Source organism: Aulostomus chinensis, chromosome 17, assembly GCF_037954235.1.
Source record: "Aulostomus chinensis isolate RoL2024-O1b breed Wild chromosome 17, RoL_Achi_v1.0, whole genome shotgun sequence".
NCBI classification, from domain to species: domain Eukaryota; kingdom Metazoa; phylum Chordata; class Actinopteri; order Syngnathiformes; family Aulostomidae; genus Aulostomus; species Aulostomus chinensis.
In genome coordinates this window covers 22,114,727-22,136,390 of record NC_141336.1, presented here as the reverse complement: position 1 = coordinate 22,136,390, position 21,664 = coordinate 22,114,727, and the positions used below count along the sequence as shown (strand labels likewise).

The window sequence follows — 21,664 nt, the reverse complement described above, 5'->3', positions numbered from 1 at the left end:
CCTCACAGCAAGAAGGTTCAGGGTTCGAGTCCCAGCTGGAGCACGGGGTCTCTCTGTGTGAGTCTCCATGTTCTCCCTGTTCCTGCTGGGTTCTCTCTGGTACTCCAGCTTCCTCCACAGTCCAAAGACATCAAGAGGGGACCAGGTTAATCCAGACTCTAAATTGACCGTAGGTGTGGCTGGGAGAGCCAATGGTTGTCTGTCTCTATGTGTTGGCCCTGCCATGGACTGGTGACCTGTCCAGGGTGAACCCTGCCTCTCGCCTGAAGGCTGCTGGGATAGGCTCCACCCCCCCCCCCCCCCTTAACAGGATAAGAGGTAGAAAATGGATGGATGGATATTTTTAGTAAAAAAAATTCAATCATGAACGACTTTAAGTCACTTCTGCTATAAATATCTGTCCTTAAACAAGTGGCTCGGGTCTGAGCAGGAGCCACAAACGGATGAGCAACACTGCAGTCGGTTTGTAATGACTCAAACAGCTGCATGATGTACAGCCCTAATTCATGCTGGCAGAGACGAGTACTGGAGGAGTGTGGGAAAGAACTGTCAGGGACTCTTCAGCGTCTCAGACACACACACACACACACACACACACACACACACACACACACACAGAGCTGTCACTCGCCTCTCATTTACACATTAAAAGGACTGGAGACAAGAAATCTCATTTCACAAACGTCAATGCATCAGGCCACCGTTTGATTGTCTGCTTCAGTAACAGAGGATTTATGTCTCCACAATTTAAGAACTCAGATTTATAAAACACACAAAGTCAACCCCACAGACCCGTAACTTTGTTTCTCGTGGGATTAATTGAATTGAGTAGTCGCGGGATTAATTAAATCCCGTTTTCAGATTAGGCTGACTTCAAGATCAACCATACGTGACATAAATAACCCAGATAATATTAAATCCAATCGAATTTATCAAAACCAACTGGTTCATCTTGACATTTTGCCATTTCTATCACAGTCACATTAGTCACAAGAATTAATAGGTGCTCAGAGACGGTCTGTGAATGTCGGGGAAGTTACGTGGTCAAAATAAAACCCGAGACTCAGACCCACAGGACACCGGGTGATAAGGAATCAGGAGACTGCCACTGGAGCCCCCAGCTGTAAAGACTGGAGGACCCAAACACAGAGAGATGGAGAGGCAGGCGGGAACTCGTGAGCTGGACATTTTTAAAGAGCACAACAAGAAAAACTACTCACTAAATCAGAAAGAGGAGAGGAAAAAACAGGTAAAATACAACGCAAAATACAAAATGGACAACGCTTGAAACACGTGGGAGAAGGGGGTTGGCACGGAAGGGGCTGTTTGGACAAGAGACGCGAGGAAGAAGGTGTGGCTTACCAGACACAGGTGAGTGCGCAGAAAAGGCGGGAAATGGGGATGTTATTTCCAAAAAGATAGACTAGGAACTAACTTAAACAGAGTTAGACCAAACATATGACAGGGGGGAGGAACAGCAGGCTGACGAGGAACTCAAGAGATCAACAAAAAGTTTATGATCCAAAACCAAAGCCTAGAGACTAAAAGTCATGGACTAAATTTAACAAGGCCCAAGGCACAGTGGGACATGGGGGGCCTTGATGCCTAGAACCTTCAGGGACTGCGGCAGGGGGGCTACACGAACACATACTGCCCGTTATTGTTTATGTTTACTTATATTTAAACATTTATATAACTACAGTTTTCAAGTGTTTCCTACCTTCCACCAGACGTGGGGACTTGGACTCCAGTCGCACTCACTGACTTCAGACTTGACTTGATACTCCACGCGGGGCGTTTGTGAACATTTTTTCTTTTCACTCGTGCATTAAAAAGTTCAAACGGAATCCCGCTTCTTTTTTAATGCGCATGCGTCAGCATCCACGCGTCATCTGCTCCCCAACACCTGTTTGCAATCTGCGCGCTGCAGTGCAGTGGTCGCCAACCACCGGGCCTCGGACCGGAGCTCAAACAAGTGATGAATGACGTAAACGACGTGAGCAGAACACACGCTTGTTTGGACATCTTTGTATGGACGCGAAAAACAAGCGGCTCCTCCTACACACCGAGTTCCGATGACGGTCCGGGGCTGAAGTCACAGTCACGTCACACATCCTCGGAGTGTACGCGGGAGACGCCCGTACCTGACGGCTCTGACGTCAGCGGAGGTGGAGAGGCCCCGGCCCTCTCAGGCTCAGGGATCACACCGGCGGGAAGTCTACGGTAACTCTGGTTGCACCACGCTTTTGCTGAGCTTTGTACTGTATATCAGTAGATTGGCATGAGGGGGATATGAAAACATCCATGGTTCATTTAATGAAGCTGTACGTTGTTTCACGGAAAACATACTATGATTAAGTCAAGTCAGTTTCATTTATGCAGCGCCAAATCACAATCACTCATGAAAAGGGATCATTTTAATTTGTGTTTTTCAAAAGCATCATATCAAACTCTAAGTCTTACACTCTTTTTTTTTTTTATAACAGTAATTAACTTAGAAGTCTACCCAGTTCCTCTGGAGGCAGATGAGGATGAAGAGGGAAAACAGCCAAATGCATCCTTATTAACCCAGATGAAGAAACACAGGTGAGTCACACACCTTTTGAACCCACGAAGAAACTTCTGTTCTCCCTGATATGAAAGGCCTGTGGAGGAGACAGGGAGCTGATATAAGAGCACTGATTACTTTCCCCGAGAAGTCCATTTGTCTGGGAGATTGCGTTGTTTCCTGTGTGCCGACGGTTGCTGCCCCGTGAGACCGGAGAGTGGCGATCAGAAATAGACGCCTTAATTTAACTCATGCACGGAACCCATGCTCGCTGTTCTACAACATCAAACGACTCAACGAAATGAGTGTTGATTGGGTTGTTTTTGAACTTCTAGTGTTTCTCCCAGAAGTGACCAGTGTGAGATGTTTGCAGGTCTTTTGAAGCTCCTGAATTTGTCCTTGATTTTAGTGTCACCGCCTCAAAACCGGTCAGACTGGGACACAAATGCTTTTCTCAAACTCAGTATCGAACATCCATGTAAAATCAAACCTGGCCAAACTTTTCAACCAAACAAACGTAACGTAAACCGAAGACGGGTGAGAAATAAAGGAATAACCAGCAACTGTAACGCATTATGGTCAAATTCAACACTCTCTGTCTCAGCAGCTGTCCATTCTGTGTTTGCTCCCCCCCCCCCCCAAAAAAAATGAGGTGTTCGTCTCTCTTTAAGTTGGATATAAAACGCAACGCAGCTGCCTGCCTAAAAATTGTCTTCATTACTCTTTCAAAGAGAGGGTGGACTAAGAGGCTGCAGAAGATGAGCCCAGTAGTTCCCTGATGGTGGTTCTTGGCACGCTTGCAGCACAATAGTCAGGCGGAGGCAGTGAGCTCTAAGTTAGGGATCCATGAGCATTTGAACATAAAGGGACACGCACGCTCACTACACTGTCAACACTATCACTGCTGCTGCAGGTAATTATCACAAGTGGCACCGTATAATCGGATATCTTGCCGCCTGCTGCAGAGAGCTGGAGTGCAACTCCTCTTGAGCTAACGGAGATGTGAGAGGATGGACGGGAAGTGGATTCACTCCAGTGCTTTTCATCAACAGCTTCCTGTCTGCCTAAAACACTGTCTGTGCCCCTCTGATCCAGCCGAGCCTTGAAATGTAGAGGCATAGACAAGTAGATGAATCACAAACGCCTTTCAATATAATGCAGTTCAACTGAGCAATGCCAGAGTTCTCAAAATCCCCCCAAAGTTCAATCAACACTTCTGACACAGTGTCATCAATCATGCATAATTTAAGCTGCAGCTGTACATATCCAGCTTCCTGATTCCTACCCAGGGCTGTGAGGAAATGAAGGGACGTGGGGAACTGAGAGGCTCCATGTGATGATCCTGCATGGATGCAGGAGGGGCATCTGTAAAGTGCAGGTTGAGGCGGACGTCAAGATGTCTGCTGCCATGCAAACTTTTAATCAGGATTCTGTTGAAACACAAAACTAACAGATGCTCTCTACTTACGGCCAGAAATGCAGAAGCCAAAACTTTTTTGGACCCCATGCAGCCCATCTGCAGTTCCTTCATCCCCCAGCAGGTGGCCACAGCCCACACTTGGGGCCTCACTGGGCTTCGTGGCTCATTAGAGTGACGTTGGAAGAATTGAGGACATAGATGCTAAACTGGAAGAGTGAAGGAGTGAGTCAGCTGTTTCCCCAGACAAGTGTTTGACAGAACATTGGAAATAATACACCACACTGAGGAGAGCAGACATAACAACCGCCATAATCATCCCCTAAGACGATCTTCAAACTTCTCTGGAAATCTGTGCGTATCACTTAACTGCTTAATATCTTAAGCCACGTCATAGTCCCCTCCCCGCTGTTTTGGGTTTCCGAGAATCGGAGCATTTACTGCTCCCTTGCAGCAAACTTAATAATCAGTGTATAAATGTCTCTCCCACAGCAGGGATGTCACACTGAGCTCTCAGACAAGCAGCAATGCCATTCAACACAATACTCTTTCAGTCAAAGGAGCACAGATTCCAGAGTTTTACTGCAAAGTCACACAAAATTTGGTATTCCTGCAAACTGCTGAACCACATGAGTTTGATTGGGGCGCTACAGTAGATCAGTGACATCTCTCATTCCTGCCCCAGTAAAAAAAATTCTGCTGCTAGATAATCTTTCATTAAAATGAGTGATTTTATTTGGCCAATATATTTAAATTTGTTGCTCGGTTTGAAGGCTCTGGTAAAGACTGGGTTGTAAATGAGCTGGGCTGTTCGCCAACAGCATAATGGTATTATGTGACGGAGACCTCAAGAACACTTGGAACCTTACAGGTTTCTCTAGAGGTCCTGCACTTGCATTAAGATCAAATCTCAAACAGAAAGCAGTGAGCCTGAGGGGACATATTTATAAATCCTCATGTAGCATGAGATGATTTACCTTTGTTTCCAGGCAGTGGTTCAAAGACATACAGTGCACCTGACAAAGAGCCGCTGAAAACCATCTGCTGCAGCCACTTTCAAGGGACAGCTGCTGCTGTTATGATGAGAATGTACTGATCTGTGACTGAGGTAAACATTACACACCGGCATCCAACTGTTACTATTTAAAACTGTTCAATTAGAGCAGAGGAACCATAAAAGTATGCCAGCTCGCGCCTCACTCTTAGGCCTTTCCTTCCAGCAGAGGAACAGGTTCTATACCCCTTTTGTGAACCTTATTTTGAACTCTTCCGCACATTCTCACCAAAAATAATTTGTCCCGAAACCTCGTGTCAGGTTCTCAGCAGCAAATTAAAAATGCTCGACACGTGAACCAAGATGACGCCTCACTCTTGGGTTTCAGTTGCTCCGGTCCCATGGAGAATATCTAGTCTAATGAAATGTGATTGGGTTTTTGTTCTAGTCTCATATCTGGGCCATCACAGTCTTGCCAGGTCATAGTTACTAGCTCCGCGTAGGCATGTGGCTTCTGTTACCTGTTGTGCAGCAACCCCATCGATGACATGATGGCGTGGTTCAAAAGTGCCACAACCAAAGTTCAGAGCCTCATGAACAGCACAGATCGAAGAAGCAGCACCAGTGTGGTGCTATGAGGCAACTATTGCACAGTAACGAGGCAGGCACACTGACACCAACCTGCAAGGCAGACCTTTGCCCACCAAAGCCAAACTATAATGACTTCGGCTTCAAAGACATACAAATTGTGCATACAATACTGACTGCTGAGTTTATGAGAACCGTAAAGCTGCATCCCTCTGTTGAAGCCACAGACGTAGGGAGCAGAGAGCCAGAGAGAGATAAAAAGGAGCCAAATGCACTGGTGGGGAAGGTAATACAAAGTGTTGAAGTGAGAAAGCAGAAGGATAAAAAGATGAGTAGAAAGCAGAAACACATTTGTCATGGGAAGTGAATAAGACAAGCGCTTGCTAAATGTTTAAACATTTACTTTCAGTCTGACGAGTCTACATTTGCCGCTGATGTCCTCCCCTGTGGACCGGAATGACATCACCGCACACATAAATGTAGACTTTCAGCCTTGCGGTGCATCTTCAAACAGATTATGAGAGCCTTATTGTGTCACTGTCAAATCATCCACACAAGCTACCCATTGACGACTTACAGACTACGCTAGTGTGGGCAAGTAAGTGGCAGCAATGTTGGACACATTCTGAAACACGCCGCCTTCAATCCCAGAGCATATTTTGGGCTAAATGGTGTCAGCTATTATTTTTGTGTCAGCCATTCGTTTCTACATAAATGTTGGCTTTTAATCAGATTCTCTTCTCTTTGTTGCAAAAAAAAAAAGTGCCTGGTTGGAGGGTGAAAGAATTCTTAATTTCATATGAATCATCGGGCTTTTATTGAAAGAAAACAGAGGCGGTATTGTGGCAGAGGTGAAAGGTGGACCCTGCTAGCTGGCGACTGACACGTCATTTATTTCAAAGTCACATAAGGACTTTCAGAGGTGACGCGTATTTCTCACCTGCCATCTGGCACCTGTCCACCCACAGTTTGCCTCTCATGGAACAACATCCATGTGTGTGTGTATGTATGTGTATATATATATATATATATATATATACACACACAGATTTTTCAAATAAATCCACAAAGTTGCTCTCCATCATCCTGATTCATAGTAATTACCTGTGCTCCCAACTGCTCCTCTTCCGTAGCAACTCTTAACAGCTGCAAAATGAATGAACATGTGACTCTTTCCGAGGACCAAGAACAGAATTAAACATGCTTGTTGTCACTGATAGCAGAAAATGGAGTTTGAATGTATGGACAGCTGCACAGAGCACCCTGCAAGACGAGGAGCACCCTGCAAGACGAGGAAGTGTGCGTCACTCACTTACTGCATGTCACTGTGGAAAGGCTGGCTGACCACTTCAGCCAAAAATAAAAAGGCTTTGTACTATTGAGCAGTGTGAATCAAAATATATCACAGTAAAACTACGAGCCATGACAGGAAAACAACAATAACCATATTGAGCCGCATCACCGTGAATGCAGTCCCCTATTTTTAGTGCCTCTGTGATTATGATGTCTGACGATTTAAGTGCTGGCAGCGAGCACTTTGTCAGTCACAGCATGTGCTGAGTACCATGTATTTTTTTTTTTTTTTTTATACCGGTGAATTTAGCAGCAGTGCTGAAGCAGCCATTCTATACAACTTCCTTTCTTTTTGTGCTGCTCCATCGTGGAAATCTATCGGATCTGAGACACCGAAACATGCAACAGCACTGCATGTCAAGCAGCAGGACATGTCAGCGAGTGGATGACAGTGATGACAAGGTCTCTGCTCACTCTGGGTGTTAACTATCTCTGAAAGTACAATAGGGACTTGATTCCTATTGAGCGCCCATTCACAGGAATCTCACTTCTTGATCAATCAGTGCGCTTGTGGAGTATGCTGCTCAATACCTCGCTCACTGCAAGGTGTTATGTAACACATTTACACGAGTTTTCTTGATTCCTACAAAACCCCACAACTCATCCAATGTCCTCTTTTGTTAAGCTGCATGGAGCTTCACTCTTATTCAGGATTGCCAAGGGCTTGGGCTCAGTCAGACACAGTCAGTGAAGCTCATCCACCCACAGAGACTACAGTGGGCATGGCACATACAGCATTTTGTGAGAGTGCACAACAGAAGGAGGCTGGGGCCAATCCAACCTGACATAACATCTTTTTAACAAGTTAACCTTGTGCTAAGAGGGCGTTTTGTAGCCTGAAATCTCCCAAGCCTGCTCCTCAGCGATTAATGCAAGAAAGAAAGCAGTCAGTATGCATGCAACAATTATGCAAAACCCATTCGATTTGGCTTATGAGGAACACTAACAATGAATTAAGACATTTGCATACTGGTATTTTATATTGGAAGAGAGCCAGCAGTCCAATCTCTGATTACGTTTCACAAGTGAAAAAAAAAAAAGAACACTGCCTCCAAACAGCTTAAACACACCAATTTCCATAACTACCTGCACACCTGATTTACTGTATAAATGAAGAGATGTATGCAATGTTTGAATCCTGTACATTTCAAAGTAAAATGTGGGTAGATGGATGAATATGAGAGTGAGTGGGGAATTTACCTTCTTCAGAGCTGACATTCTAGGGTGGATCCTCCTCCTACAAAGCTCGTTTACATGTTGAAGTCCCAAGCCAAGTTTGGGGCTTGCGCAAATCTTAACTCAGCCCGGTGTTGATGCCGAGCCATGAGGTGCCCGTTTAGTATTCACATCTCGCCCCCCCCCCCCCCCCCCCTTTCTTCAGCTGGCTCGGTGTGCGCACGCTCCACGTCGCTGTTATTACAACCTTCAAACACATGGGGCGCTCTAGTCTAGTACATCCATCACACTTCGTGAGGGCAGGTTGGCCCCTTGAACTGAAAATATGAGTTGGCTTTGAAAATAAATAATATAAGAATAAAATCAGAAATTTACACACGGGGTCCCACGTCTAGAGTAATCTGTTTCAGTCTTCATCATAACATACAGCAAAAATCAAAATTAGTGCCATATAATAATGCAAAATTTATAAACCTGATTGCTTTGTAGGCCGAATGTAGGACTACGGTTGACTTAGCCAAGCTTTGCTTTCATTAATGGTATACGAGTCGTATAATTTATTTAATAACGACGCCTATATAAAAACGATAATATTTTGAATGGAGTTTGGGCTGATAGCAACACTCGCACTGCTGTGGGCTCCTCTACAAGTGAGACCGTCGGGAGAGAGTTGGAGAGAGCTGACAGAGCTCAGACACGCAGAGTTAACTTGCTCTTTTAAAGACACTTGAACCGTATCTTCGGCTAATGTTAATAACGCGGAACCCTAAATCTTACGTGCAGATGTGAGGTGATTTAGATGCGTAGTAACGCTAATATTAAATTGTAACTTATAAGCAGGCTAACTCAGTCAGTTAGCTACCACTGCTAATGTAACCACACGTCACAGTGAAGTTTTCGTTTCCTTCGCCTTCAGTAAGGAATATCCGCTGGTATGACACACAGGAATGAAGGTGAGCATTGCCAACTTTGTTATTATGATCGATGTCATGCGGAGGAGCGAGTTTTATTGTATTGTTAACAGCTAGCTAGCTCAGCTAGCCGGCTAAGTCTCGCGTTAGGGGTTGCTAGCGGTGTTGTAAACAAATGCACGTGCTCCACTGTCAAACTAGCTACACGCTTTAAATACATTTAAAACCCCAGCATTCTTTAAATTCCGATGTATACGAGTGATAGTGATAAAACAGTAAAACTTCAGGGCATCTGTCAGCAACCGCTTATTATTTTATCAACCATTAACAGGATGTATGTTATATCTGTCTGTCAACTGTGTGTGGCGTCATTTAGTTTTCCAATCAAAGGTGATCCAGAAGCTTTACCCTGCAGCTCCTAAATCGGAGAAGGACCCCAGCCCACCATGCATTCCAGAGAACGTGGCCCAAAAAAAACTTGTGAAAAGAAAAGCTGCTAAAGGTAAAATCTCTTTGGGATCCCCAGTGGAACTTTGCAAGCCTGAGCACAGTGTCTGGGGGAAAATGACTTTCCTGACTATTTGATTTAATTTGCATTTCTTTCTTTTTTTTCTTGTTCTTTTGGGACTCCTGTCGGCTCTTTTATTTGCATTGTATTTTCTCAGGAGATGCAGGGATGACAGGAAGTGCAGCCAATCTAGGAAGGCGGTTGTACACGGTTCTACCCCCTCCAGCAGACTACAACGCAGATTCAGTGAAATCTGTCACACTTTTTCAGCAAGACAACATAAATAGTGCGGAGGACCCAGCTGGTAAGAAGATCATAATCTCACATTTATGGACTTGGGCTGTGCACCATAAAGCTAGGAGGGATTTACAGCAGGTTGGCTGTCTTTTATATGAAAAGCACTCTCTGCTACAATGGTTAAAAGAAACATGCTGGGATAATCAATTGTGTTCCAAAAGTAAAGAGAACTTAAATGCAGCAGATGGTGTTTGAGCCTGGGTGATTTTGTTTTCATTTATTCTGTGTGTTGAATGTTTAATGAAATGTCCTCAAAGGGACAGTTTACCCTGAATCCAAGAAGATATACTTTTCTCATGCGTGTCGTGTTGTTTATATCATCTTGAGTCACAGAAATTGGCCGTGGAGATGTGCCGAGTCGATGCGAGTGGACAGCACCTGACTAGTAGCTTAGAAATATATGTGAAAACTCCACAATGATGTATCTTCAGCATAACCACGGCCTGTTTACTCGAGATAACCAGCCAGCCTTGTTGTGACCAGTTGCATGTAGACAGGAAGGGGTGTAGTTCGGTTAAAAGAAAGTAGTTCCTGCCTGACCCAAGAGGAGAGATGCCTCTGTTTTATTTGTCCCTTAAACCTGTGATGTGTGACGTGTCGTCAGGTTGACTGATGCAGCCATGACCTGAAGTTACTTTCACACCTTGTTACCACACAGTTACCGGTACGATTCCCTGGACTGGTAGAAAAAAATTGTGTGGGTGGGGGAGCGAAGGCAAGAACGGTGCTTAAGCAGCATATCAAGCCCCCCGTTCTCCTTCGAGTGCTGCAGCAGCCTCTCCATCCCTTCAGGGCTGAATAAAGTATCTGCACTTTAAAAAATAGTTTATATTTTCTACGCTCTCTTTGTGCCTCATCCTCCTATGAACCAGCAGAAAGATCAGATTTTTAATTACAGTCTTGGCTCATTACACACCTCTATGTACTCCTCATCTCCCTTAATGCAGACCTCCTACATTCTTTCGCTTTACCTCAGTGAACTGGAAGAGATGATCTGGCTAAGACTACATCCTTCTAGAATACATGATGAGGTTAAGTTTGATTAATTGCACTCATCGTCCTAAAATGCCCCCAACGATAAATTGCAACGATGGAGTGACGATTAGGAGTCAGTAAAAGTGGTTGTATTGAACTACCAACCAGAGCGACTGTATCACCATACACATTCTGTCATTCTCACTGTTCCAGCTCAGTCCCCACACTCTCAGATAGCCAAACTTGGAACCATAACTCTTCTAAAATCATCTCCAGTGTTGTGGTGGTGTTGTCAAGGAGTGAGAAATGGGGTCCATTTGTTATTTTTCTGGTGGTCTTGTTCAAGGGTGCAGTTGGAGGAAGAGACTATCACCCATCGGTGTCCTAAGTCATAACACAATCTGTATTTCCCATTTCATTAATACTCAATTCCTTCTCATTAGCTGTGAGTTGGTGCATTTTACTGAGCAAAACATTGATATTATATTCTTCTAAAGGTCATAACTTCTTACTTTGAATAGCAGATATTTGTTCACGTTCTGGTTAGGATCACATGACTGTTGCAGATAAGACGAGACAAGACAGAGCTGCACTGTTGTGTTACACCTTTCATCCAAATGATGCTCATAAAGGTATTTGGTGTCATTTGTTCGTCATCCCTATTGTCCATGATTCATTTGCTTCACAGTTCTGTCGCCTCTGCCACTTTCCCAGCTGCAGTATGCTAGAGTGAAGCTGGTTAATTTGACATCTCAAGGCCTCTTGGGTTGTTAAGGAGACGGTATGTGTGACGAGGTTGAGAGGGAGCTAACAGCCACAGCAGCATGACACTCTGCTGCCTTATTCTTTGTTAGGTTTATGAAGCTGAATAAGCCAGAGAGAGAGAGAGAGCTTTATATTTCATCTTAAAAAAGAGGTGCTGAATTCAAAATAAATGCGCGTGGAAATTGAAAGGTGCATGATAAAGGTTTTGTCTTTTATTCTGTTTAACTTGTGGATCTGATTAGAGTGCATTCAGCGGAACAAAAGACAGTTTACCTGTTTAGTGGAATAAGCTGATGCAAACCTAATGGCGTCAGTTTGACTTGAGGCATCTCGCACCTTTTTCAGGAATAATTTCCTTAAATTGGAGTGCACATGGAGATTGTAATTGATTGATAATTAATTGTCCTCTTTCCCACAGAGGTGAGCGTACAAGAGTGCAGTGACCAAGATGAAGAAGCAGAGGAACAGAAAAGAAGAAAGAGGAGGAGAAAACGTAAGATGAAGCGGACCTCTCATGGTGATTCCGGAGAAAATGGAACCGTTGCTTTGAGGGAGTCCAGTTCGGGTCAGAGTGGGGCGCATGTGGACGAGGGAAGGGAGCGTATTAGCAGTAACAAGAAGAGGAAGCTAAAGAAGAAACGACACAAAGAGAAGCTGCTCTCCATGGGTGTGAGGGCCCGGGCTTCTGCCCTGGAGTTCACCTACCAAAGAGATGGTGACGAGAGAAGGGCTGCTGAGGTGTCAGACTTCCTCAGGACCACAATGGACATCTACGTATCAGACTGTGAGTAGTGAGCCCAGGTGGACTTCAGAATACTGTCTTGACTGTATTACACCTGCTGCGGTGCTCCTCAAGCAGTGATAGTGTATTGAAAATTAACACCTACAACAGAAAATGCTGTTTTTATCCATTTTAGATGCTATGATTCTCAAAGCGAATCGATGCAATTTTCAAAAACATGAATAAATGCTGACAAATGGGGTCCAAATTTTAATGAGAACAAATGAGCAGAGTTCACTGCACGCACGCTGCCCACCTCACATTTATGCTCTTTTGAGACATGGTGTGAAAGTTCCAACAAAAACAGTAAAGTCATTCAAATCATAGCAGCAGTAATATGATGAAGACGTCATTTCTAGGAATTTCAGGGCATCCTTTCTAGACTGGAGTGGTAATCATGGCAACATCTTTGATTGACAGAGTTAGCACTTTTTTGAAAGGAACCTGACAGAAGTTACAAAATTCAAAATGTAAGGAAATGGTACATTCCGGTTTGCGTCCCAACAAAGTGTGCTCGTCACATTGACCTTTGATCAGCAAAATCCTCTTAATTCATACTGGAGTGTCAGAGGACGTTTGTTTTTTTTTAAGTGGAAAAAATTCCCTCAGGTGTCCCTGTGTTATCACAATCATGTGAGGTGATCGTGACCTCCAACCTGCCCAACATTTCTTCAGCTCATCCTTGAGGCCCAGTGGACGTTTGTGCCAAATGTGAAGACGTTCCTTCAAGGAGCTGTTGAAAAATTGGGTTAACAAAGTTGAGACAGATGGTCAACCTGAAAACACACTGCTGACTGTTGGCGGTGCATTAAGTCATGTTCCTCGTCAAGATGTGGATATTTCACTTTTCAATCAACTTGGCAATAGAAAGGGTTTCTGAAGCTGCAGTGTGTGATGAATATTGAGTCACTGCTAAACTAGAGCTACAGATTCTCCTGTGTAGCTGCTAATGCAGACCTCTAAATGAGCGAGACCGCTAACAAACGGTGAATATTGCACAGTCCTACTACACATGTATTCTACTGATGTTGTCAGCGTTGATGAATCTTCTGTGCTCCTTCAGCCTCGATGCAAGCAGAGAAGCTTGCTCACCTCCCTGAGACGCTGGATGACCTTCTGAGCGACATCTCCAGCCGAAGCCGACCCACCTCTCTCCTTGAGCAGCTTTACAGTCTCAAAGCTCTGGTTCAACAGAAGGAGACTGACGGATTAGCAAAGGCACTGGAGGAGCTGGGCAGCAGCACCCACATGTTGGCAGGTCAGTGATGGTCACAGGTTGTTGAGGGATATTAGAGAAAAACATGGTGGAGCCCAGACAAGCACTCAGGCCCGTTCTTGTCCTCACTGTCCCTGCAGGTTAGTACTTGCCCCTGTCTGCCTGTGCTTGCCTCTGCTGCTACCGTCCCTCAAATACTTTATAGTTCACCTGCCCTAACTTGCCCTCATCAGCCTTCACCTGTACATACCTGCCCTGAACACCAGAGCTGGTCCTGTCCACATTACCGCTCCCACACAGGTGACCTCCACCATGAGTTCACCTACATGTTCCAACGTGTTTGTCTTCCCTTAAATCTGGTAACAGCCAAAACATTCTCCATCCCCTAGACACGCTTTCACCAGTGTGTGTGTGTGTGTGCGTGTTTTTGTTTGTGCATTTGCGTGATTGGATACCTAGCTGCATAATAGGATCAGCAGGGACTTGTCATGAGCATGCTCAGGTTTGTGTGTGTGTGTGTAAAAGAGAGAGCGAAAGGTAGAGAATCATGAGCTAACACTAGTCTGTGTCGTCAGGATGGCTCTCACTGTAGTAGTTCCTATCTTCTCTGTGCACCTGCACCACAACTGCTTGAGAGCTTTCCACCCCCCATCGTCCACGCACTTCTTGCTGTATGACTCATGCTTCAATTCACTGTTTTCAAATGCAACTCCAGCAGCAGATCGTATCAAAGCAGCACAGAATGAACTCGTACTGAATGAAATTCCGAGTTTGTACACTCTGTTTGCTCATCATTGCCATGTTAGCGTTTTACAATCTGCAGTTCAATTTAATCCACATTCATACAACTAATGCGCGTAATTGTGAAGAGGTGTGCTTTTTAATCCTCGCTCTGTCGATCTTTGCAGCAGTCAGGTGACTTCAGCGAGTCTAAAGCAGATTTCCTTTGAGCATATTTTTCTGCAGCCTGGAGTTCCTCTGATAGATGGCAGTGCCTGGTCTTTTACAGTGTCCATTTTATGTTGTGGATAGATTAAGTTAAATTCTACCTTTTTAAAGATAAAATAGTGAAAAATATGAAGTGAGGAGGATGAATGTCTACATGCAGGGAGGTAGGAGGAACATCCGGCTGCAGCGTTTTCTGTATTAGGCCCCAGTATGACAGGAAATAAGTCTCTTTGGTGAGAACTGTGAGAGCTCCTGTGCGATTGTGTTGTCAGTCGCTGAAATGTTTCTGTGTCTGTCTTTGTATTTTTAGAGGAAGCGGCTGCAGTCGTTTCACTTTTCCAATACTGGATCACAGACATTCTTCCCATGCAGGGAGACAAGAAGACGGAGCTCTCTATAACACACCCGCGAGACTGACAGTCGCACAGAGACTGAGATGCTACTGAGGGATTATACCCACCATGCTTCCAGACGGGAATATTCTTGATGCGTTTTATGTATAGAACATTTGATATTGCTGTATAATTTTTTTTTTTTTTTTTTTTTTGCTGTCATCTAATCCTTTTTTATGCCTCATATTGTTCAAGATAAAAACAAAGCCAGTCAAGTCTGAGCAGGGCGAATCCTTCCACCCACCAGGTACAAGACTGAAGTGTCAAGCTGTTACTTACCTCCCTGTTTGCTTGATTGTTGTAGACTTCAAATGTATATTTAATTGCTATTAAAACTACACTCTTCTTGCTTATCTAATGACCAGCAAAGCAAATGTCAGCACTGTTCGAACTCCTGTATGCTGATGTGTGACATTTCAAACCAGACAGTTCACCTAATGGCTCCTCAATTAGCTCGACTGGCTGCAAATCAATTTCAAATCAAAAACTTGCTATTCCACATGCCTTTTTAAATGTACTGCGTCTGACTGAGCAGCTGGGAGCGATCGTCTTCAGGGAGGCAGTAGAGCTAATATGTCTGCTGCTATCACTAATGTGAGTAACTGATTCAGAAATATCACTAATGCTCTAACTTGAGCTCCACAAGGACGTCACGTAATCTAACTGGCGGCTCGATATAGCAGCCATCTGATGTTGTGGGACATTAGGAAGCACCACCACCCAGGGAGCCTGTAGCCCATGTAATCTATTTTAATACATTTACCCAAAGCATGTTGCCAAGGTGTGAGTTCATGACAAGGGCAGAGAATTATCACGGCTGGGAAGTGGCATTGTGATGACCCGAGCAGGAGCTTCAGCGTCGTCTGCTCAGAACTGGAAAATGCACCTGACAAAAAGGTGATTAATTAAGGGCTACCAAACGCTCAGAGAAGCTCATGGGCTCACGGCTAAGCCTGTTGTGGTTGTTCAAGGGATTACTTGTTTTTCAAGTTATAATTCCTTTAACGGTACTTTTTGGCTTCAAGTTGGTCGTAAAAGTTACTTGTAGTTGCTTTGAAACTGTAGACGAGCATTCATGGCAGGATGTACTATACTCTCCTGACTTCTCCTAGCGTTGCTAGCAGGTCAGTGTTTCCATTGAGCTTACCAGATGGAATACATCAACATTTACCACCACGAATTGCACCAAAAGTTGTGATGACCTTTACTCAGACATTTGACTTGACATTCCGCCGTCGCAAATTAGCATGTTGATGCTGAGAGCATGTTGTGCATCATCCCTGTCAGACAGCAAAACAAGCAGCGAAGCGAAGCTACATCATGGTGCTTTAAGATTCAACCATTGTTAAGTTACAGTTTGCTGACCTTCCCAGAAGAGCCACTCTAATGAGAACAGACACAACGGAGGCTAATGTGACAGTATTAAGGGTTCTGAATCCCAAACATTTAGCCTCGTTTGTACAGGACCATAAAAAGACCTGCTGATGTCTGGAATCACTGACACAGGAACTAATGCACTTAACCTGGATGATTAATTTTGTACATTTTATAAAAATAGAAAAGAATGGACACATACAAGAAAGTCTTTATACATTCTGAAGTTTCCATATCTAGATTCACTTTTTACACTGATGAAGAGAAATGGATTTGGCTGGTGAAAAGATGTGGAGAATATTATGATCGTCTTTATTCCATCTATTTAAGTGTGACCACATAAACAGAATTGCTTTAAGAGTTCATTAATATGCATACAGTCTACTCAAGTAATCTGCTCCTCCACCAGTGAAAATGCTGCAGAAAATCAGTGCAAATATATTTTTAACAACAGTGTTTTGAAACATTTAAAAAATGATCCCACAAATCATTTCTGTTTTTTAAAGTGTCATCCGATTTTACACTCCATCCATCCTTCCCTCCGTTCAGGCTGACTTCTTTGTCCGGGTGTGCCAAGTCCTGTAATCCCCTTAGACTCACCAACTACAGCCAGCCTGTTATATAAAGGCAGGGAGGAGATGTTATAAGGGTGCAACAGTCCGCCCCTGAGCCAAATAGCTGAGCGCAGGTGGAGGCATCCACAAGCACCCGGACAGACCGTCTGTCAGTGGGCTTCCCGTCCTGGGGGTCCCAGGAGGGGAGCTTGAGAGAGTGACACCTGTCAGCCCTGAACACATTCCTGAATTGACAGGAAACGTAAAGCTGCAAAAAAAAAAAAAAATGTTTTTCAGACTCCCAAGATTGACCCCCGGCTACATCCGGCTTCTGCAGGTGAGTTTGTGAAGAGATTCATTGTTTTGTGAGGTTGAATGTTCATAAAATCAGAATAAGCCGATCAGTGGAGAGGGGGAGTGAACTGGTTTCCACTGTCAGTGACTTTGCTACACCGGCAAACAGTTGAAAGGTTTTGTGCAAGAAGTTAGGAAGCGAAGAAGTAAAGCATTTTTTTTTCATGTGCTGCGATTTTTCTTTTTCATTCAAGCACAGACGGAAGCATTTAGTTTCTGAGGGTTAACACCTGGTTTAAGTAGAAAGCAGGGACCGAGAAAGGTCTCCACTGTAGAGCTGCTTCTACCCCTGATGTGTGATTGGAGCCGCCTGCTTCCACAATTTCCTTTGCTGTCACTGATGAACTGAAAGACCTTTCTTTTTTTTTTTTTTATTTAAATGAGTCCCTTATTGACGGGCAGCGTTTTAAAGTCCTCCAAAAGAAAAAAAGAATAGAGCTGGTACACAGTTTACATGCATTTGAGGGTTAATTTGCATATTGTAATTGCGTATTATTGTCGATGGGGTTATGCAATAGTCCCACCACTGGTAGATTGAGCCTGCAATTAATTTGCATCCAGCAGCTTGTTTGGATTAAAGACTTTCAAATTTATTTAAAAAAAGAAAAAGGAAAAGCGTCTTAATATCTTGGATGTAAAGGTCAGATTGAATATTTGGTGCATTATGCATAGTGCAGGTTTGCTTTGCCGAACTTTTGCTGCTGTTATGCAGTCGTGTCCCTACAAGTTCAATTGCATCAAGATGATGGAATACAGTATTTATTATATGCTCGCCATCCACAGATACAAGTTCTTCCCAAGCTACTTTTTTCAGTGATAGTAGGTTGCCTTTTATTTGAGCCTCCAACACATAATCGGCTTTTTGCGGTGCCACAAACAATGGAGAAACCCAAGCCTGTGACAGTCCATTGCATTGGAAATGGAAATGGGAATTGGGTGAGTGAGCAACAGGAATGGCTTTTTAACTGCCTGAGACACAGCTCCATTAGAGAATATGAAGTTTCTATCATTTGTTCCTCTGTGCTCTTTATTATTGTTAAAGGTTCACGGAGGAAATTACCCGTGACGCAAAATAGACACGCTTTTTGTTTGTCAGAAGGGACAAACCACAATGTGGTAAATGAGAGAAGATGGGTTTTTAATCTCTAGTGGATTGTGGGAGGCCTGGACAGGGCTGAGGTGGGCTCATCGTGGCTCATTTGATGCACACAATAGTTTTGGAAAAGGGGCTGCAGACGTTACTGTCCTCATGGGCTGGCTCCCTAAACCTGAAGCTGGTGTCTAACTGTCCATCCATCTTCCCATTTTCTATACCACTTATCCGTTAAGAGCCATGGGGGGGGCTGGAGCCTGTCCCAGCTGACATGGGGCGAGAGGCAGGGTTCACCCTGGATGGGTCGCTGATGTCTCACTGTTTTGTTTGTTTTTTATATTTGGGATTTTGTGTTGTCACAATTTGTCTACCAATACTAAATCTAACATTTCTCTAGTGAGATTTAACTTTCTCTTCCTGCCAGACCCAGGCCTACCATAGCATGTCTGCGGAACCTCCAGCTGTGAAGACCATGCCTGGTGCGGCGATGCTGTTGGGGGCTGTGGGGATCGGGATGTGTGGCTACAGCTCCAGGCAGCTGGCCCTCTACCACCGTCCCTCCACTCGTGTGCTTCAGTCGGTTGGCACGCACACCGACGCCAGCAGGATGAGCTCAGCCGCCCACAGGATCCCCTTGGCAGATCCCACCACCTGGGCCAGTGCCTGCCAGGAGATCCCATGCACCACCTCTGTGGGCCACAAATTCCCTTAGAATTAACAGCGATTTTTGGTTGGGTATAGGTTCTTGTTTGGGCGTAGATTCATGGGTGCATATAGAGCGTAGACATATAGGTTGGTAAAGTTCTTGGCTGGGTCTAAGTTAGTTCTGATTCTCGATTGTGTATAAGCATTCTTAGGTTAGCGAAGGCTCTCTGCTGGGTGACTAAAGATTCTCGGTTGAATTTGATCAGTATAGGTTCTTGATGTGGTATATTTTAGCCTCTTTCACAGGTTGAGTTTCAGTAACTACTCTTCAGCATGTTGAAGATTGCAGCTATGCTGGCCCATTGAATAAATGTGGCCCATGTGCTCTCTGGTGACGTGCAAGTGTGGATACCTGAATGACCTCTACCTGTGCATGTGCTGTAGGAAACTGGATGTTTTGTCTTTGAGTCCTGTGGAATTGTGTAGCTGGTGCGACTTAGACCCTTCTGGACTGGATCAGTTCGTCTCTAATATATGCAATGTGTGGGCACTGAGCAATTTAAATGATTTGATGAATGTAATGAGGCTGGAACTTCCTGAATGCGGTTACTGATTGTAGCTTGAATGAGTGAACATGTATAATTTGGAGACATTGTTTTGTAGCCATGTGCAAAAAGGGACTGATGCTTGGCAGCGGCCCTTTACACACAGATGGTTGGCAAAATTCTCTCCATGCCCTCACCTCCCCGAGCAGACAGCCATGTGTAAGCAGCGCATCCCTGCCCATGATTCTAATTGATTTCCTCTGAGGGGTAGCAGGTGCCATCCATCTCAACGAAGCCTGGGTTTGCTACGGTGGTCGGTCTCAAACTGTCAATCAGGAGACGGCGGCGAAAGGCACAGATTGAGTCAATCTGTGCCCCACTGCGGGTGTTTTCAGCAGTTAAATTCTTCAAGAGTTTGGTTCAGGACGAGGAGGAACGTAGGAAGTAAAGGTGTTTTGTTTTGGCGGGGGTTAGGAACCATATTTCAACGTGTTTTTACGAAGGAATGTAAACAAGAGAGCCCAGCTGAATGTGTACCTACCTGACCGACACAGTGATGGCGGCAGTCACGCACGCTAGAGCGGTGATTCCTCCAAGATAAGCCTCTGCCCTCTGAAGGGATTAACGCAGGTGGAAAATCACATACACTCATTTACCTAATCTGGTATTAGAATCACCATGAGAGGCAAACAGTCCCTGTGCATCTCAACTCTGTACCATTCCCCCTGCAATGTCCGCCATTTGTCTTACATGGACTCGTATGTGAGGATTGGTGTTTCTAACACCAAGCATTTATCCATGGAAAGGGACTCACAGAGTGGCGAGACACTGAGTGTGGTTGAGAATGTGTGCTGTGCCTTACGGGGAGCACCGGGTCCTCCTGTCTTTATTCTTCTGTCTCTCTGCAGGACACAGAAGGACTTTGGGTACTTCAGTGTTCTGGTGGGACAGTTGAGTGCTGTGTCACTTCCAGGGCAGCCAGATAGGGTCCTGTTTTGTTCATGGTTAAAGAGCGATACCTGCGCGTATGCCAAATTAGACCTGCGGCTAGTCGTGAGCAGGTTGGGAATTTTTAGGGCTCCAGACCTCAAGAGGGCTACTGCAATAGGTCACAAATAGAATAGCTGTAATCCACTCAGCAGAGGGGCTAATGGTTCCAACTGGCATCAGACAGTGAATAATTGGTCATCTTACACTGGACAGGGACTGACACCAGTAAACAATTTCATAATGGGGTTGTAATGGCCTCAAAATAACAATGTGTGTTCAGCTGAAAAATAGAGGGCACAATGAAGCTTTTAAAAACTCCATCGCAATAATAGATCCGTCTCAGGGACGTCCTCTCCGCCTGCTCATCTCACATCCTTCTCTGAAAGTATTTTTCACGCTGGGATTGAAGTGTTGCATGGACATGTTTGGGCATTGCAGTACCCTGAGGGTGAAATCAATCGGGGCAGGGGTTTGAGGCTGTGTAATGCACCTGGCTGGTTCTGACTGATTCTTCCTCTCTTCTTCCGCGGTGCACCACAGAAGAAGAGAGGGGGACCTATTGATCTCAATCAGAGAGTTCCATTCGATTTTTTTGCAGGGGGGGAATTGCTGATGAGACCACCCTCTGAGTAAAGGGAACGTCTTAAAACATGTTTGCTCAGAAAAGCGGAATCTTCAGGGGATATTTCAAAGTGCAATATTCACCCGTCATCCTGTCTCTTCAGTCATTGTGCGCAAACTTGACTCTTAACTGTGCCCAGTCGATGAAAGATTTGCTCTGTTAGCATTATCGTTATTATTTAATGAAGAGATGTTGGAGGAGATTTGTGAAATAAAAAGCATTTAGAAAACATGCTGCTCCGCTGTTGCCTGTGGCTCTGGTTATTTCTGTACTTGGTTTTGCTACGAATTTGTCCTTTTAATACCAAGAATAAATGAATAAATCTTTGATTTGAGTTAATAATTCAGACGTGTCGAATTTATGATTCAAAAACCCAAAGCGTTTTAGGTAGGTAGGTTTGGCCAGACCATTTGGAGAGGCATTTTATTCAGACCGTGGATTTACTTGAGGACGTTATGGCACAAGCAGCACATATGGCAGAATATCTCAGAAAGACGACATTCAATCCAACATGAGACCCGGAGAAATAAGAAATGCTTGAATCAAATACAAACTGTTTAGTATTAAATTGGAGGATAAAACGCTAAAAGGGTAAGAGGGACAAAAAAAAACATCCTC

General features: G+C 44.4%; 3 protein-coding genes across 9 annotated transcripts in view; 2 read left to right on the top strand and 1 right to left on the bottom strand.

The window, feature by feature from the left end:
* dlgap2a (discs, large (Drosophila) homolog-associated protein 2a) overlaps positions 1-8,214 on the bottom strand; it is a 162,384-nt gene extending 154,170 nt beyond the window's left edge. For 3 of the 5 annotated variants that reach the window (XM_086181605.1, XM_086181607.1, XM_086181608.1), the window contains exon 1: positions 1,721-2,105. Coding sequence is in view for 2 of the 5 variants with exons in the window: in XM_086181612.1 (XP_086037738.1) it covers positions 8,101-8,118 (18 nt within the window). In the remaining 3 variants the exon portion in view is untranslated. Of the gene's footprint in view, positions 1-1,720; positions 2,106-8,100 lie in introns of those variants that run through there. The other 2 variants (XM_086181612.1, XM_086181606.1) reach the window with 1 other exon arrangement.
* On the top strand, positions 1,411-15,382 carry erich1 (glutamate rich 1). 3 transcript variants are annotated; one of them, XM_086181614.1, is made up of 8 exons: positions 1,411-2,223; positions 2,487-2,586; positions 4,955-5,073; positions 9,364-9,489; positions 9,653-9,799; positions 11,951-12,316; positions 13,377-13,571; positions 14,788-15,382. In XM_086181614.1, the coding sequence occupies exons 5-8, from the start codon at positions 9,664-9,666 to the stop codon at positions 14,892-14,894; spliced, it is 804 nt and encodes a 267-aa protein (XP_086037740.1). In that variant the 5' UTR covers positions 1,411-2,223; positions 2,487-2,586; positions 4,955-5,073; positions 9,364-9,489; positions 9,653-9,663; the 3' UTR covers positions 14,895-15,382. The 3 variants fall into 3 exon arrangements, with proteins under 3 accessions (XP_086037740.1, XP_086037741.1, XP_086037739.1); XM_086181615.1 differs by lacking the exon at positions 4,955-5,073; XM_086181613.1 differs by lacking the exons at positions 1,411-2,223; positions 2,487-2,586; positions 4,955-5,073 and adding an exon at positions 8,625-9,029 and having other exon boundaries at positions 14,788-15,381.
* Positions 15,383-16,878: 1,496 nt separating this feature from the next.
* On the top strand, positions 16,879-21,285 carry LOC147246803 (uncharacterized). Its single transcript, XM_086182590.1, has 2 exons — positions 16,879-17,134; positions 18,669-21,285. The coding sequence occupies exons 1-2, from the start codon at positions 17,084-17,086 to the stop codon at positions 18,954-18,956; spliced, it is 339 nt and encodes a 112-aa protein (XP_086038716.1). The 5' UTR covers positions 16,879-17,083; the 3' UTR covers positions 18,957-21,285.
* The last annotated feature ends 379 nt before the right edge of the window (positions 21,286-21,664 follow it).